Here is a 16,071-nt window from a genome sequence, read left to right on the forward strand (position 1 = left end):
AATGAAGTGGTTTCTGAGGCAGAAATGGTTTTTATGTAAACACTAAGGGCCTCAGTGCTGTCTGATAAGGATGAAGATCTGAGCAAAGTGGTAATCACTAGGAGTGGATGAACTAAACTCTGCTTCTGTTGAAGGAAACTACATTGATTACACTCAGCACTGACTGAATGGGAAGGATCAAAGCAGAGCTTTGGGAATAGAACATGCATGTTACTGGAAATTATTTCAGAATCTAAAATCCTACAGCAAACTATTTTGTTTAAAGAAAACAGATTTATTCTGATAACGAACCTTGTCTTGCCATGATTGTGAAGGAAGACACCTGAAGAAGGTAAATAAACTACAGTAGGCTAAACAAATAAGATCACAGAATCACAGAAGAGTTGAGGTTGGAAGGCATTTCTGGAGACTAAACAGTCCAATCGCCTGCTGAAAAAAAAATCAGGTAGAGCAGGTTGCCTGGGACTGTGTACAGTTGGGTTCTGAGCATCTTGAAGGATGGAGGCTCCACAGCCTCCGTGGAAAACCTATTCTAGTGTTTGATAACCCTCACTGTAAACTAAAATTTCTTCTATTTAGATGGAATTGCTTGTGCTTCAGTTTGTGCCCACATTCTCCTGTGCTTTCAGGGGGCATCGCTGTGAAGAGTTTGGCTCAGTTTACTTCCCCCCACCAGGCATTTATACTCATTGATAAAATTGCTCTGGAGCCTTCCCTTCTACAGGCTGAATGGTCCCACCTGTTTCTCTTCACCTAGGTAAGAAGATACAATCCCTTGATCACCTATCTTTGTGGCCTCTCACTGAACTTGCTTCAGTATGTCACTGTCTCTCCTGTACTAGGGAACCCGGAAGTGAACCCAGCACTATAGGGGTGTCTCACCACGGCTGTGTGGAAGGGAAGGATCACCCCTCTCACCCTGCTGGCAATACTCTCAGCAGCCCAGGAGGCAGTTGGCTGCCTTGGCCACAGGGTAACACTGCTGGCTGTAGTTCTTCTCTGCCAAGCTGCTTTCCACCTGGTTGCCTGCCCCCCTTTAGACCAGTGCAAGTGGTGCCAGGGGTTATTCTTCCCCTTTGCTTTTCCTTTGATTGAACTTCATGAGGTTCTTGTCTCTTCATTTCTCCAGTCTGCTGAGGCCCCTCTGAATGGCAGCACACTTATATGGTATATCAGTCCCTCCTCCCAGATTTGTATAATCTCTAATCTTGACGAGGGTGCACTCTGTTCCATCACCCAGGTCAAAGCCTAGAGCACCCAGTATTCCCAAGTAGACTTTCCTAGTCTGACATGCACATACTATTTGAGCCCATCCCTTTGTTGCTTTTAAGATTAGACAAGATCAAACGTGTTCAGAGTGCTTCAGGCACAGGCATCTCACCTCTAGCCAGAATAACCCAATGTTACTCTGATAATTGTAGGAGTTTAAATTAATGGCAAATTAGTGCTGTAAAATGTATGTTTTCAGTAACTGGAAAAAAGTGTAAGTTAAATAGTGGCAGGAAGAAGACAGTAGAACTTGCAGTCCATGATACCTTAGTATGTTAAGAACATGTCATGCTTTCACTAAGAAGCATTTTCATGGATTTCTTAGATAACATTAAGCTGTGCACAAGACTTTCTTTGAGAGAAACAGTAGGTGGAACTGGAAGATACTTTACACTTCCTTGCTAAGAAAGCTGTCAAATGATGCATTAGAAAATAACACCCCATTAAGGATATATTAAAGGTACCATGGCAAACTAAAAGCTGCACTGCTCAATAAATACCTAATTTCCTAACACAGAGCACTGTCTTGTGAATCAGCAAAACTGAATGCATTAACTTACACTACAGCTTCTCAGAACTTAACTGAATGCTCGATTCCCTATATATAACTGAAAAGCAACAAAGTCAAAGCTGACATGATTTAGAATGCAGCCCTCAGAAGTAAATCCAGTTAAGATTCCTAAAGGCAGTAATACATGCTCATTATTCTCACCTAAAAGGTTACTTTTAAATCTACGTATATGAAAACTCACATATACCAGTTTAACAAAGGTTTGATTAAGTAATCAAAAAGGTCCTTGATTTTAATCAGTCTAGCCTGACAAAAAGTGTAGCAACATGAAAAAATATTTCACTATGTACTAAGAATATTCTTGTAATTCAATTTTAAAAAGACAATTCTGGTTCACACACTAGACATAAAAATATTTTTTTCTTTACAATAACATAATGATGCAATTCAGTAAGAGAGGTTACATAATAGTATTTTTATTTAGAAGCAAAACTGCAAATGTGTTTTTAGGCATCTTCTGTGCACCATGCTAAAAAAAAAATTACTTCCTGCACTGTTCAACTTCTTTTCAAGTATCCTTATGAAAACATTTTTAGAAACAAGAATAAATTGAACTTTATGGATATCTTATATAAATAAGTATGGAATAACCATGAAACAACCCCATATGCCTCCACCACAGACTCGGGGAGGGGGGTCGACTGGCTAGAAAGCAGCTTTGAGTAATATGACTCAGCAGTACTTTTCTGTGGAAACCTGCAAGTGCCAGCAGCGCATCCCTGTGGGAAAGGTGGCTGACTGCAAGCTGGGCTGGATTAGCAAGAGTAGCCAGAGGCAAAGGGAAGCAAGTCTTCCCCTCTCTTTGGCACTTGTAAGACTTCTGCTGGAGAACTGTCCTGTTTAGGGTTCCCCAGTGTAAGAAAGGGTGGAGCAGGGCCACCAACATGGTCAGGGGGCTGAAGAATAACACACAAGCTAAGGCTGAGAGCTGAATGCATTTGTTCAAACTAAAGAAGGCAGGCCCAAGGGGAGAAATGGCTGTCTGCAGCTAATGGGAGCTACCACTATACAGAATTGGAGCCAGACTTTTCTCAATGACAAGACTAGCATAACAGACACAAAGAGGAAGTGGGACTCATGATGATTTTTGGGTCTATTCTAACCCAAATTATTCTGTTTCTATAAACAATGAAGGGATAAAAAATATGCACAGACAATAAAACTCTTAAGTATTTTTTCTTTTGAACAACTTTCAACAACTTCATAAACTTAGCTTAAAAATGTATCTGAAATGACTTTTTTTTTTCTTAACAAGTAAAGAAGGAATTCAATGTTATTATTATTTTTATTTCACCCAAAGAAATAACAAACATTAAGTCGGGAACCCCTGTGATAACAAAGGAGGACATGTATTCTGAGGTATACTTGGTTAAGACCTAGTATCTTTACACTCAGCAGGAAAAAATGTGAATGTGAACACAAAACCAAATAAAACTACTAGTTCTTTCTAATCATTAAATAACCTAGCACCGCAGCTTCGACTCAAAAGTAAAAGGACTAAGGTTTTATTTTGTCTTGGTAAGAGTAATGTTAAGTATACTAGTATTTCTCTTGCAATCATAGCAAAGAAACAAGCTATTACATTCCTGCAAAATATCTCATCCATGAAATAGTAGCCATTCAAAGAGGGAAGGTCAAATGGAATGTTCAAAGGTTACCTGCATATTAACCTGCGCACTTAAAAGTACACAATGATTGGCTGGAAATAAAGGCCCAATAATCCACTGGTCATTTCCTTTTTGACACTTCAGCACTGCAATCTGTACTCAAGTGCATCTCAAAACAAAAAAGTGGGTTTTGTGACAGGCGTGCACAGCAATCATTACAAAATGCAAAGAATCCCACTTAAACATTCACTTATGCAGAATGCTGGTCCAATTTCTTTTTGACATTGATCACTGTGCAATAGCAGGGGAAACAATAAAAGCACCTATGTAAATCAACTAATATACCAATATAGATGCATTATTTCCTCACTTTTAATCCTATCCTTCTACTTAATGGACCCTCTTAACGTCAGTTTGCAAACATGAAAAAATGTAACAAGATATTAATTTCCAAGTAATAATGCAAGCTAATTTAATTCTGAAGTACGTACCTGAATTGCTGAGTTCATGAAACATGTATTCCCCAAGTTACTCAGGCCACACAGGCCTGGCTGCTCATTGTGTCTTCCTGGCTCTGAATAATCATAATTCTTATAAGCAGTATATGATGGGAGACAATAGTTTGAATTTTTCACACTGTAAAAAAACAAAACACCTTTCACAATGTAAACATGTACTCTATAATACTTTAATGCATAAAAGCACTTTACAAACTTAAATGATTAAAAACGTTAAAGTAACTTCTGTGAACAAGGAAGGATTTTACAGAACATGTAACTTCTGCAATAACATTAATTTCAATTTAAAAGTCACCTCCGCAAACAACCAAAATCTAATGTACTGCAGTAACTGTAATTATTAAATCCCTACCCCTTTTTGATAGGAGCAGCTTCACAGCTTACTCCATTCTTCATTGCTCCATCAAATTTAATACACTCAGACTTTAGACACCACCAGCAGCAATCAATCATTTACGGCCCTTTTGCATCCTGCTACTGCAAGAGAGTGAGGTCGGTGGGAACGGGAATGCAGAGTTACAGGTGAAAGCTGAGATTTCCAAGGCCACTGTGGCATAGCTGCCTCACTGCATCAGACAGTCTATTTATAGCTTCCCTGCTAGGACAGCACAATCCAGCATGCAAATGCAGGAAAGCCTTGAGAGGTAAAAGAATGCGCAAAATGCCCTGTAACAACTTCCTTATAAATCTCTATGATGCATCTGTTTGGAGAAACTGGAGAAGACTGAAATAGGCAAAATGGTAAGATTTAAGGCAATTTGTTTCCAGATGAAATAATGCAAATACTAAATATGGAATAAACCTCAACACAGTAAACTAAGCATATCTGAGAACACCAGAAAGGCAAAAGAATCTTCTAAGAGGATGCTCTGTAATACTACAGATGTTAGAAAAAACAACCAACCAAAAAGGTTAAACTCTTTCATAAGCTATTTCAGGCACTGATCATAATGACGTCTGCGTGATAATAGCTTTGGCTGAAGGTCAAGAGTATTTCTGCAGTCACTAAGCATTATTTACATTTGAAGCAACTGGAACAAAAATTTGAAAGTCATTTGCTAAGAATTACAAGGAAAAACATGCAGAGCAAAGAATACATCCTGATAAATGAGATTTATAAGTCTGAGGATGCAAGTGACCAGTGGTGCACTCCAACCATTATTCCTGACCAGTATTACACTCTTTACATCTAACCGATTTACAACTGTCCCCTCGTTGCACAATTACTCACTTTTCATTAATAACAGTTTTTTTATTTAAATCAAAACAATTTCAAGCAGAAGTGGAAGAAATTATTTTCCTCTTTTGATGGCCTCAGAAATCTGTGTAGTTCTATAGCTCCACTGTCCTTAAACCTGATGTTCTCAAACTATTACACCTGGTATTTCTTTCCAATAGCTGACTTTCCTATCAAGCCTTCCCTTTTTCATATACATGCATTTTCTCTGCTCTCTGGCTTCCCCCCAGACTAGCTAGGTGGCATTGTGTTTACTGGTCACTCTCCAGGAAAAATCCCTGTAAGGTTGGTTTTGCTCTTTCAGCTTAGTCCTAACTTAAATGCTTCACCCTAGTTTACACAAGATACTTTTTGAACTCCAAGGCCATGTAACCTTCAAGTTTGCTTCTGTGGTTGGCCTTTGTTGCCATTAGTCCCTGGTTCACCCATGCATGAGAGATCCCCAGGGAAAATCACCTTCCATCTCCCTTTGCAGTTCCTGTCCAGCTTCTGCAATCAACCACAAATCCCTTTAAAGTGGCAAGCCTTAGTTCCCCCAGGAAGAGAAAGCACAAGCTTGCCACTGGTGCTAATGCAACCTTCACAATGTAACCAAGCCTCCAACCCAGCTCAACAGTGCACATGCAGTAACAGAAATCACAGAATCCTAAAATGGTTTGGGTTGGAAGGGACCCTAAAGATCATCTAGGGCACACATACAGGATACATAACTAAGCTTCAGCTTTCAGCCCAGCATATTCCTAACTGCTTTCCTCACCTGACTGGAAGAGTACACTTTGCACATGGTTAACAGTAATCTCTTTTGGAAATTTAGGAGATGTAGGGGTAATAAACAGACTGAATGTGATTTTCCTGGGGCTCTTCATTCCCTTTCTTTTTCCTTCTCTGCAGCTTTTCCCCCTTCATGGCCTGCCACCTTAGGAGGGACACCAGAAAGCTAGGAAATGCAATTAGTGTCTTTTGGCTCTAATGCGTTCATGTGACTGACCTCCTCAAATTAGCCAAGTAACATAATGATAATTTAATTCAAGATAATTTTAATGCTGATAGATTCCTAATGTTCGTTTGCTCTAAGGGACAAATTGTCAGAGTCTAAGTTTCAAAAGGGAAAGCCATTTCTGAACTCTTCCATCTTCTGTGCTGGTCCACAGAACTTCATTTGAGGGGTTTATAGAATACAGTTACCACACTTGTTCCATGAGTCAGGTCTATGAATGTATTTTTCTTTCACATTTCTGTGATACTTTGTCAAAATGTATCAAGCAAAATACAGTGCTTGCTATGTGCAGTAGACTAGGAGATGTCTCTTTACAACTTTATCAGTCTGCAAACTTAACATTTTTCTGGAATAATTATTTTTATTTAAATTATATTGTGCCTCTGCTTTTCATGCTTTTGAGATTGGCCAAAAAAATAACGTATCATAAACAGTTAGTAGTAAATGGCTAACAATGGTAAGCAAGTAAAGATGCAAGACAAGTCTACATAAGCTTCATTGAAACAGAAATGCCTAAGAAAAAGTAACTTGTGATAGCTTGTCCCCATCCACTTTTCCTGCAAAACCCTTAGAAAGTTGCCTTTAAAGAAGGACCAAAGCATGGTAAAGCAGAAGGATAGTATTAGAATGGGCCAGTCAAGTAAGGGCAATACAGAAAGAAAACACTGCTGGCTCTTAAAAGAAACAGATGCTAAAAAAATAAGATGAGACTTAGAAAAAGGAAACCATCTTCAGACCCCTGAACGGCTAGAGTTCCTGAAGCAGTGAAAATGGAAAAGGGAGGTTTCTGAACAAGATTTTATTATCTGTAAATCTTAAAATTTTGAGTTACACGTGCCATATTTGAAATGACTTATATGTACTGTCTGTATCCTGCCTTTAAAGCTCGAAGGAGCTTTCAGATGATGATGAACTCAGACCACTCATTGTGCAGCAAGAGTTCTGGGAAGAATGAATTTGGAACAGAGATGTTTGGAAAAGCACCACTAGCTTTGGAAAGGACAGTTTGACAGTGGACTGCCATATACCAACAACAAGTGCTGCAAAAGGAATCTGAGTTGCAAAAATGAGCCCAGAAAATTGTAAGCTTGGAACACTTACTGAGCTCTGAAATATTTCAACCACTTTAATGCACTGTCGATGTGTTTAAGTGACCAGCCACTTTAACAAGTGTAACAACTCATAATGGGGTTCTATCAATTTTTAGAGATGCCTGAAGCAGCAGGAAAGGCTCGAGTCACTACGCAAAGACAACAGTCTTTGTTACTGTTTGTGCTTGCTGTCTGGAGAGCAAAATATAACATTATAATCTACTTAAATAAAAAAATATTAATTCTTGCATGTTTGCCAATGTGTCAGGTGCAACATGAAGAAAGTGTTTCTACAGGTGATGTAATTAAGATATACACTTCTTGAAATAAACATATTGAAATATACCAAGCTTGTGAACAAAGCTGCCAGCTAGCTGTCTGACACAACTGAATGATGAAACAAGTTATTTAGGAGCCTGAAACATTGGTTACAAATGAAGAAAACAAAACAACTTTTCACTTAATTCCCAAAGCAAAATCCCTGTTCAACTGTTTTAATCCCCTCCCCATATAATTTAAAAAATACCATGTGACATGAAATGTATTGCTATATTACAGCAATAAACAGAAATTTCAGTAAGACCTAAATGATGTGTCTCTCCCTGCTCTTCTGAATCCACTAACACATATTATGCTAATCTTCCTATGTTATTCTTTCAACACGATCACCTGTAAAGGCAAAAGAACACCAAAGATCAATTATTTGGACTCCTCCATTCCATCAAATGCAAACTGACATTTACAGAAATGAAGGCTTTGGACCTGAGAAAGTTTGCACAAGCTGTTTCTATTACCTAACACATGACTAGCTCGACATACGACTAAATATTTACTAATTTGAGGGCTACTTCCTGGATCAGACAAGCATTACAGAAATGTGTGCCATATAGAGAAACATGATGCTTTTCAGACTTCCAACACAATTTGTTGTGCTCTATAGCTGAGATTTAATAACTGCAAAAACTTGGTTGCAATGAATAGCAGCTATGACTACTACTACACAAACCTGTTGTTTGCTTTTTCTGCCTTACAAATCAACTTCATCAGCTAAATTTATCTTACAAACAAATGTTAGTATTTCTTTTAGAGTCACAGTGTCTCATATCCATATGGAGGTGTCACAAATGTAGAATTTTGCTATTATACTAAAGATATTGTGCAATAGAGACAATTAGGAAGAAACATGACGATATTCCCAGAAAGCTGACATTAAGTAGTTGATTAAGAAATTAATGAAAAGAAGATAGAATTAATTAATGGGAAAGGAGTGTTTGCTTAGACAAGAAGATAATTGCAAGAAGACTAAAATACAGGCAGAAACTGATCTTAATGATATAATAGAATTGAATACAGAGATGTATCTTTCATCTTCCTTTTTGAAGCAAAAAATTCTTAATGCAACAGTATGTATTTTCAAGTACATGGTGTATTTATGGATATGACTTCTCTGTAACTAAACTAGTTCTTGTTGAACACACATTCTGACAGAAGTGCTAGTAAAGATTCTCCTGCATTATACGTTCTAGTGAATAATAAATTTGTGATTTTTTTAAACATTTATTTTACACTCATAATTGGAGTACTGCATTGTAAGGAAAACCATCTACCTCTGCATTGAATGTCTGCCTTACATAACATCCAGATGGATAGTGTTTTGAGTTACAAGAGAAAAACGGCTCATGATTCACGTACCTACTATCTGATTTACAGATGGTTAAGTTACAGTTAGGACACTTCAAAGGACCAATTTCTTTTAATATCTGAATTACATATCACTTCCTTTTAAACATGTATTTCTGTTGAAAATTCTCAAATTCAAAAACCAAACAAAACCCCTCAGAATTTTACCTTAAGTTCTAAAAGTTTCCATTTTGGCTCCAAAATAAACCAAGAAATAAAAAAATCAGCTAAAGCAAGTGAAGAAAGTCTCTTTAAGAGCTGCAAGAGATAGCAACTGGTTTCATAAGTGCTTCCTAAAAATAACTACAGCATCACTAGGGAGAAGCTAACATTAAAAAAAGAAAATTAAAAAATAAAAAAGAAGAAAGCTGTGTTGGCTTGATTTAAAATGGTGGCTCCCTAGGAAAAGTAACTGTTTAGCTTTGGTTTTGGTGTTGTAACTGTCTTTTGCATAAGCAATTGGGGAAGGAGAGATTAGTTCTCAGCTGGAGACTCAGCTCTGGTCAAGTAATTTTTCATGCAATCATAGTTACAATGTACTTCTTATTTACTACACATTCACACACAGAGTACAATAGACTGCAGTTAAATACATGGATTTCAACTGTTCAACAGTGAAAGTTGGGGCTACTCACAATTGGTAGAAGCACAAGTGACACTTCACCCCTTAGGAAAAGTCACTTCTGATAAATGCAGTATTTAACTGGAAGATATTGTATAAGATACTTAATATTTATGTCACCTTTTTAATATTTAACATCTTCATGTTTGATCACCAAATTCATGTTGGGAAAAATATTTTAAATTTGAATCAATTGTAAAAATAAGCCTCTTCAACTTCCCCCAGCTTGCATTAAAGATGAGTGCTCTCTGGTTTCAAGCATTTGAAAGATGCTCCATTATCTGTTAAAGTGAAAAATTCCATATTTTTCTATATTCACCAACTTTTTTACAGTTGTGTAAAACAAAAAAAGATTACATACAAAGTTGGTCACTGGAATATGAAAGGTCTTCTTGTAGAGTTTTATCACATCCTCTATTAAACTTCTGACTCGGAATATAAAGGAGAAAACCTTTAAAAGCAAGAAGCCTCTTTTACTAAACCTTTGCTCATTGTAATATTCAAGCACAACTATCAGACTGACCTCTCTCAAATCTTCTATCACTAAGACACAGAAATTAAGTTACTGATAAATAATCAATGACTATAATCCCTATGATAACCATAATAGCTAAAGCTGCAGTGGACTCGAATCAATGTCTGGTATCACATAGGCTGCTAGGTACCTCAGCATCATTAAATGGGGAAACCCAACCACCATAAATACAGGTAGCTTGTACTATTTTTATTATCCATCTAAATTCAGGTAGGATAATAATAATAATAATAATAACAACAGTGAATTTTTAGCATCTTAAACTCTAAATGAAGTCTTTATGTATTTTCTTACAACGCTCAACATCCTTTTTAGTGTCTGTGTGACTGAGGACTTGGAGAGTTACCAAACATCTTTAACTGTGTTTCATTTAACGATACCATGCTTTACAATACCTACACTATGAAAGAGTAACCAGTAACAATTCACAATCCCAATATTGCAAAACAAATCAAAATCCTTCAGCTAGGAGTTAGAAAACATCAAAATTTTTTGGTGCCACACTGGGGCAATAAAATTAAATAATGTTTTAAGGTATATTGCTTACTTTCTGTTGTTCATGTTGTTATAATTATTTGATAGAGATGGAGAGATCTTTGGTAAAGTTGAAAAATTTGATGCACCTGGGGACCTTAAAAAATATGAAAATGATAAATTAGATAAAAACACTAAGATATTAAAAACCATGAAAGAAAGCTAACAAATGAGCAATGCATATAAACAAGCATGGAAAAGAAATATATTTTTTTAAGTGGGTAAAATATGAAAATTACCCAGGACACAGAGCCCTCAGAATCCATCTTTTAAAACTTGAAATGCTTCACAGTACTTTTAACTTTCATATAATGTTGAAGAAACAGAGCTATTGAAACCAAAAATCAAACAAGCAAAAAAAAAAAAAAAAAATCACAGGCCACTGTGCTAGAAAAATTGTTTTCAGTTTATAGTATGACTATAGATATTTTGATGGTCTAAAATGTAGAATGGAAAGTTTCCAACATGGAAATTGTATTAATTTTTCATTTAACCACAAATGGATGTTGAGACAAGATACAAAAATGATTAAGATACATACTTCAAGGTTAGTTTAATACCAGCATGAAAAAACATGTAAATAAAACTGTTTTATTAATATTGTTAAAGAAATTCCAAAAGACTATGCACAATACTAAATGACCTTTAAAAACCTTTTTTTTGCCAACAGAACTATCACTCATCCACATTATTCAGGACTATTTTTAAGTATAAGAATATTAATAACTTTAATCACAAACACCCTCTGGATACAGCAATTAAATACAATGATCAACTACATGGCAGACCATTTTTTTTTCTAATAAAATCTTAGAAATAACCATGGAAAAAGCTCTGAATTCTCAAAAGCATTTAGGCACTATGTTTTTGTGGGCCCTGTGAAATTCCAAGTGATTTGCAAAAACCTCCAGCTGTCATTGGAAAGCTTTTAAATACATATCACATACAATATTAAGAGAAGAAATTCTGCATGCTCAGGATTTTTTTAGGCACCTTTCAAGAACTAAACTCTGCAAGGAGATAAACATTTTTACCTAGGGAATTGTCCCAGGTGTATTTTCACATTTATTTTCAACTTTTCATTAATAAACTCTTTTCAAAAAGGAAAGATACATCAACATGCAAAGAAAACATTTAATTTTTTAAGTATTCTGACCATCAATCCTAAAGCTTTCCTGCAGATTTTCTTTATCAATCTAAAGCCTCGTCTTTGAACATTATCTTCAAAGAATTAAAACACAGACTGTGTCAACAAGAAAGCTATAAAATCGAAGTCAGTTTAACCCTACCCAAATTCAAGACAAAAGTTAAATTATGTACATTTGCATATCATTATTTTAGAAGAAGCTATTTGAACTGAGCAATTTTGAACCAAAATTGAACTTCTCAAAACATTTTTGAATTACAGAATTACAGAATGGTTTGGTCTGGAAGGGATTCTAGAGATCATCTAGGTCCAATCCCCATGCATGGGCAGGGACATCTCCCACTAGACCACATTGCTCAAAGCCCCATCAAACCTGGCCTTCAATACTTCCAGGTAGGGGGCATCCACAACCTCCCCAGGCAACCTGTGCCAGGTAAGTTTACATATAATTTAAACTAAATTCAAACGCAGTACAGCTTTAGATTTAAAAAACGCAATGTATAATTGTCTAAAAAGTAAAAGAAACCAGAACTAGCTACATAAATAAAAGTCTGGTTTCCACCAAAAAGTAAAAATAAATTAATCTGTTTCTTTGCAAAGAGGACAATCAGTAGTTTTACTCTTTGATAGTATTTGCCGTTGTGGCAGATGCAAGCTTTTGGTGTGGTGGAGATAAAGAAACTACGTGTGCCACCCTAGGTGCTTGTGTAATTCAGGTGCAGGACCATTCTGGAATGTTAGAATCAGAAGCAGATTGTTCAATCAGCATCTGCTGATTGAGATCATGCTGGCACAAGCATAAAAGCCCCCCCAGTGCTGCCCAAACGCTAAAATTAATTGTGGGAGCAGACCAGCAAAGATTAGGTTGGGAACACTTGGGAAGAGCCTGATGAAAATACTTCTAAAGAAATGGAGGAACTGGAAGAAAAGGAAGTGCGACCTATTACTAAGAGCGAGAGGCATGCAGGACTGCCTGGTGGGAATTCCCGAATCCCCTGTCCATGCCACCCCCTGGTTGGGACCTGAGCTCAGGGAACTCCAAGTTGTTTATGTGCAAGCCAGGTGAAACAGAAACTCACTATTTGCGGCGAGCCTCTTTAACAGTGGGAGTGGGGGATCAGATACTGCTGAGTGATGCTGAGGCAATTGGGTTTTGGGGTCTGGCAGCATTTCTCAGTGACGGACCAGCAGGCAACCAGTCCATCACATCCTGACTGCTTGCTGATCTGGGGTTGTGGACCTCAAAGAAGGAGGGGAGCCTGTTACTATCCAGGTAAAAGGGCTGTGGGAGTTGGTGGAAGGAGTGCAAAAGGTTGCATGTATCCATGCCACATACGAGGCAGCGGCACCAGGTAGAGACTGATGCCCTGGTGGGATCCCTGCCACCTCAGGCTGCTGATTGGAGAGCTACCAGACATTTTCAAGATAGATACGCCGGCTCTCAGAGAAAGGATTCAGAGAGCTACAGAATGTAACCAGCAAAATCCTGAGAATCCTCCTGCGCATGTGATGACTGGGGCAGAGACATTACACAATGCAGTCAGTCATGGGTGCAAGGTGGGGCAGGCAGAGCTGGGCAGTGGCACAGGCAGGAACAGGAGTGTACAAGCCAGTCCCAAACCTCACTCAGACCAGCCTTTTCCAGGAGTCTGAACCCTGCTAGGGTATGCTGGATTGAACGACCATTCTGGGAAGGAAATACCTTTGGCAAAATGCACTAAGTGCAGGAGACACTGCAGGCAGTGCTGCACAGGCAATCCAGCAACTACACCCAGAATCCAGTGGAATTACCAAAGGGCGAGTGAAGCCCAGCAGAGGAGCAGGCAGGGAGGCTGCTTCATTCAGGTGGGCCGGAGCACAGCCCCTACCAGCAGTCAGCTACGCCATGGCTACAGCCAAGGCTAAATTAAAACTGCTCACGTGGGCTGGCATCCTCTGTTTCTTGATATGGAACAGATTAGCTCAGCAAGATGGAAAGGGAAATACACTGGAATGTGATGTATTAGCAGGCAGGCAGTGGTATCTGCCCAATGGCTGAGGGGGGATTTAGGAGCCGTGGAATGGAAGTCACTCTTACAGGAACCTACAGACTGCTCCTGCACTACTGCAATCTAAAGTAATCAGCACTTCTTAGAGATGTATTTTACTAGGAGTAGAGGTGGTGTTGGGACTGACTATAGCTACAGCTGCTAGCACTGCCACCAGGGGACAAACGGTGGGAGTGCTGTATGAGGGTATGAAAGTATTCAGTGATGACAGACCACAATTTATGGCCACAGTGATTCAGAACTGGGGCTGAGAGGAAGGCATTCAATGGGTGTTTCATACACTGTATTATCATAGAATTGTTTTGGTTGGAAAAGACCTGTACTATCATAGAGTCCACACATTAATTTAACATACTGTCAAATCCACCACGAAATTATGTCCTGAAGAACCATATATACACATCTTTTAAATACCTCCAGTGATGGTGACTCAACTACTTCCCTGGGCAGCCTGTTCCAGTGCCTGACAACTGTTTCAGTAATGAAATTCTTCCTAAGAACCAATCTAAACCTCCCCTGGCACAACTTCAGGTAATTTCCTCTTGTCCTATCACTTACAATTTGGGAGAAGAGACCAACCACCACCTTGCTACAACCTCCTTTGAGATAGTTGTGGATAGCAATAAGGTCTCCCCTCAGCCTCCTTTTCTCCAGGCTAAACAACCCCAGCTCCCTCAGCTGCTCCTTTTAAGACTTGTTCTCTAGACTCTTCACCACCTTCGTTCCCTTCTTTGGACATGATACAGCACCTCAATATCCTTCTTGTACTGAGGGGCCCAGAACTGAACAAAGTAGTACAGGTGCAGCCTCACAGGACAGTCAAACAAACCAATGGTTTGATTAAAAGACATGCTGATGTCTTGCACTATGACTGGGACATGTAGTTACCGCAAGCAGTCTTAGTTGTTAACAACAGCTGTGGAAGTTATGAAAACCCGCACAAGATCATTAGCAGGCATTGACCCTATACCAGACAATAAAAGGAACCAGTTCCCACTGGACAACCTCTAATGCTGAAAGTGCCCTCCACTGGCATTGTGCCTATGACCCTGGCAAAAGCCACAGGCTTATATGCCTGGAAAGCCCTGGACAGGAGTGGAAAAACCCACCGTATTTGTGCTTGGTGGATAATCCCTGACTTCTAATCCCAAAGCTTGGTTTCTAAGTGCAGGCCAGCTCTGTGTTTTCTTACAGGACAACGGAAAAGCAGACTGCCTTGGTGCTCCTACTGGCAATGGTGACAAGCAGGACTTTGACAACACATGGTGTCAAAAATGATAGCAGGATTCACCCAAATGGTGAACTTACCATTTTTCCTACCCACTGATTATGTCACAGGGTGAGGACTGGAACAGCATTACCATGGGAACTAGCAAATACAGTGCTGGGGTGGAACACTAATACTATATGCTGTTGAAGGATAAAGGTGTGTGGAAATCTTAAACCTGTTCACAGACAAATGTTGCTCCCAATAAGAAAGTGGAAAACATTCAGAAGTGACTGTTGCTGTACTGGGAACTAATTGGCTGGGGAGTCTGATATGTTTGGATTTTCTTGAATGATTACTGTAGTTATGATTACTGTAATTTTTATTGTAATATGCTGAATTAAGCATGCATTAGTGAAATCTGTTAATGGCAGACTGTACCCCCTTGAAACCTGTTTCCCTATTGGATATTAGAGTAATTAAGGAACAATGATCCAGAATGGGCACTAAAGCTCATTGAGACTGTGCTCCCTTTTAACTTTGGAGGCAAGAGACAAATGTACAACCACTTCAAGGAAACCAGTCAAGTCATGACTGTGGTCACTCACTGAGTGGACTGTGGCAGATGCACTGGCATTGCCAAAAACCTGACAAAGATCAGGGCTTTCTGGCTGTTGAAATCTGACTACCTTTTGTCCAGGCCCTTACTTTGCCTGTTGCCAGGCTCACAGTGTCCAGAAGATGGGGGTTCCAGCCCATTAGAACTGACCACAGATCAGACTTGAGTAGGATATAAACAGAGCCCCACTGAAGAGCCAATTCGAGTTGGTCCTCCTTGGAGCAGAGGTCTGTGGTCAGAGACCTTTGCCTTGGATCAGGACAATGCCCACAAAAACTCCCCAGGGTTCAGCCCCTTGCCCCTGGGTCCCTTTGGTGAGTATTTCTTTCTTCTGGATGTATGATAGAATCATAGAATGTGTGGGGTTGGAAGGGACCTTTAAAGGTCAT

The 16,071-nt window shown here is 38.8% G+C and overlaps 1 protein-coding gene across 3 annotated transcripts in view; it reads right to left on the minus strand.

Annotated features, from left to right (window-relative positions):
- Window positions 1-16,071, minus strand: part of USP15 (ubiquitin specific peptidase 15) — a 72,927-nt gene that overhangs the window by 15,886 nt on the left and 40,970 nt on the right. For 2 of the 3 annotated variants that reach the window (XM_051628338.1, XM_051628356.1), the window contains 2 exons: window positions 10,675-10,758; window positions 3,939-4,083 (listed from right to left, as the gene is read on the minus strand). In XM_051628338.1, the coding sequence (XP_051484298.1) occupies window positions 3,939-4,083; window positions 10,675-10,758 (229 nt within the window). The remainder of the gene's footprint in view (window positions 1-3,938; window positions 4,084-10,674; window positions 10,759-16,071) is intronic. The other variant, XM_051628347.1, reaches the window with a different exon arrangement.

This window comes from Apus apus, chromosome 1 (assembly GCF_020740795.1).
Source record: "Apus apus isolate bApuApu2 chromosome 1, bApuApu2.pri.cur, whole genome shotgun sequence".
In the NCBI taxonomy this organism is placed as follows: domain Eukaryota; kingdom Metazoa; phylum Chordata; class Aves; order Apodiformes; family Apodidae; genus Apus; species Apus apus.